Raw genomic sequence first — 1,534 nt, forward strand, 5'->3', positions numbered from 1 at the left:
GGGACTGTGCGTGCGTGCGTGTGTCGCTGTAGTGTGACCGTTTGGTGCGTGGTGTGTGTTGTCGTGTCGTGCGTTCGGTGCGTGCGTGCGCTTGCCTGCCTGCCTGCCTGCCTGCTGCCTGCCTGCGTGAGTGGTGTGTGCGTTTCCCGTTGTTGCGTGTGCAGTGCGTGCGGCGTGCGTGCGTTTGTGATACGTGTGTGCGTGCGTGCGTGCGTGCCACGTAGCGTGCGTGCATATATACGTATATGTGGCATGGCTTGCCTTGATAACCAGCAGCAGCCACGTGTAGGAGCTCACATAAGCGTGATTGCTCCTGTGACTGCTGTGTATAATATATATAGTATATACTGTGCTCTGCGATATTGCTACTAATGCTAGCTGTTATTATGTTCAGCTATATCTGTTTTCAAAGGGTGCGAGCGTGTATGCATGAAAGTGACACGCTTGATTATTTCAACTAGTTATTGATTAGCATGAATGATTCTGCCTGTGGTATATGTTGTAAAGGAAGGTTTGGTGTTGTGGCATCTAGGGTCTTTGTATAGAAGGGGGGTTTTAGTGTTGTGAGGTAGGGGCTTTGTGAAGGAGGGGTAGTGTTGTGAGGTATGGGCTTTGTGAAGGAGTGGGTTAGGGTTATTGATAAAAGGTATATGTTGGTAGGGGTAGGTGTTATGTAATCCATAAATTGAAAAGGAATGTCCGTCTACTTAACAATATGGAAACGTTAATACCATATAAATACGCTTGCAGATGCCAAACCCATGGGACAGTGTGCGAATAACAATAGAACGTCCGGGACCGGTCGACCCGACTGGACAATGCGGAAACACGATTCCCAACGATGACTACAAGTACGCCCGCATGGATCCCGGTAGGTGGCGCCTCTCCATCAACAACTAGTACACCCGTGTCAAATTGACTACGTCCCAAATTTTCTATAGTGTTTATCTGTAAAAAAAATTTGTTGCAATTTTTTTTACACAAAAAATTAGTACTAATATAATGGGACTTCGAAATGTTTCTAAATGTGTCTTCAAATTCTTACCTAATAAGATTGTTTTTCAACTAGTTCCAAAAAACGAGGGCGATTTGATATATTGATCACGACATTAAATGCTTACTATGGGCTATGAATGAGTCACGAGTGTTTGTTCACATATCAAACTGAATAGCAAAATAGGAAATATAATGCAGCAATTTAACCATAAAAAGTGAACAGAATCACTGACATTTTGTAAAAAAGTGGACATACTTTTTTTTTTACTTTTTAGTATTTACGGTGACGTAATCAATTTAACTGCTCGATTAAAGTTATACGTAGCCCTACATGCCACGCAGAGTGACGTCGCTGTATGTTTCAGCTAACCGCTACCAGGTGGTGACACCGTCCGTGTGCCTGGAGCGAGGCGTTGCTTACACGATCAAGCTGGAGTTTGACGAGTATCGGCGCGGAGAGGTGAACCCGTCCGCAGCCGTGTTTGTTGACTCGGTAAGTCTTTGCTGTCATCTGCAGTGATAGCATTATTAGCCCTTG

The 1,534-nt window shown here is 44.7% G+C and overlaps 1 protein-coding gene across 1 annotated transcript in view; it reads left to right on the plus strand.

The window, feature by feature from the left end:
- LOC106816077 (laminin subunit beta-1-like) overlaps positions 1–1,534 on the plus strand; it is a gene marked incomplete at both ends in the record, with an annotated part of 35,737 nt that overhangs the window by 19,114 nt on the left and 15,089 nt on the right. Inside the window, 2 exon segments of the mRNA XM_014820634.1 lie at positions 751–871; positions 1,362–1,489. Of these exon segments, the coding sequence (XP_014676120.1) occupies positions 751–871; positions 1,362–1,489 (249 nt within the window).

Source organism: Priapulus caudatus, unplaced genomic scaffold (assembly GCF_000485595.1).
Source record: "Priapulus caudatus unplaced genomic scaffold, Priapulus_caudatus-5.0.1 Scaffold1279, whole genome shotgun sequence".
In the NCBI taxonomy this organism is placed as follows: Eukaryota; Metazoa; Priapulida; class Priapulimorpha; order Priapulimorphida; family Priapulidae; genus Priapulus; species Priapulus caudatus.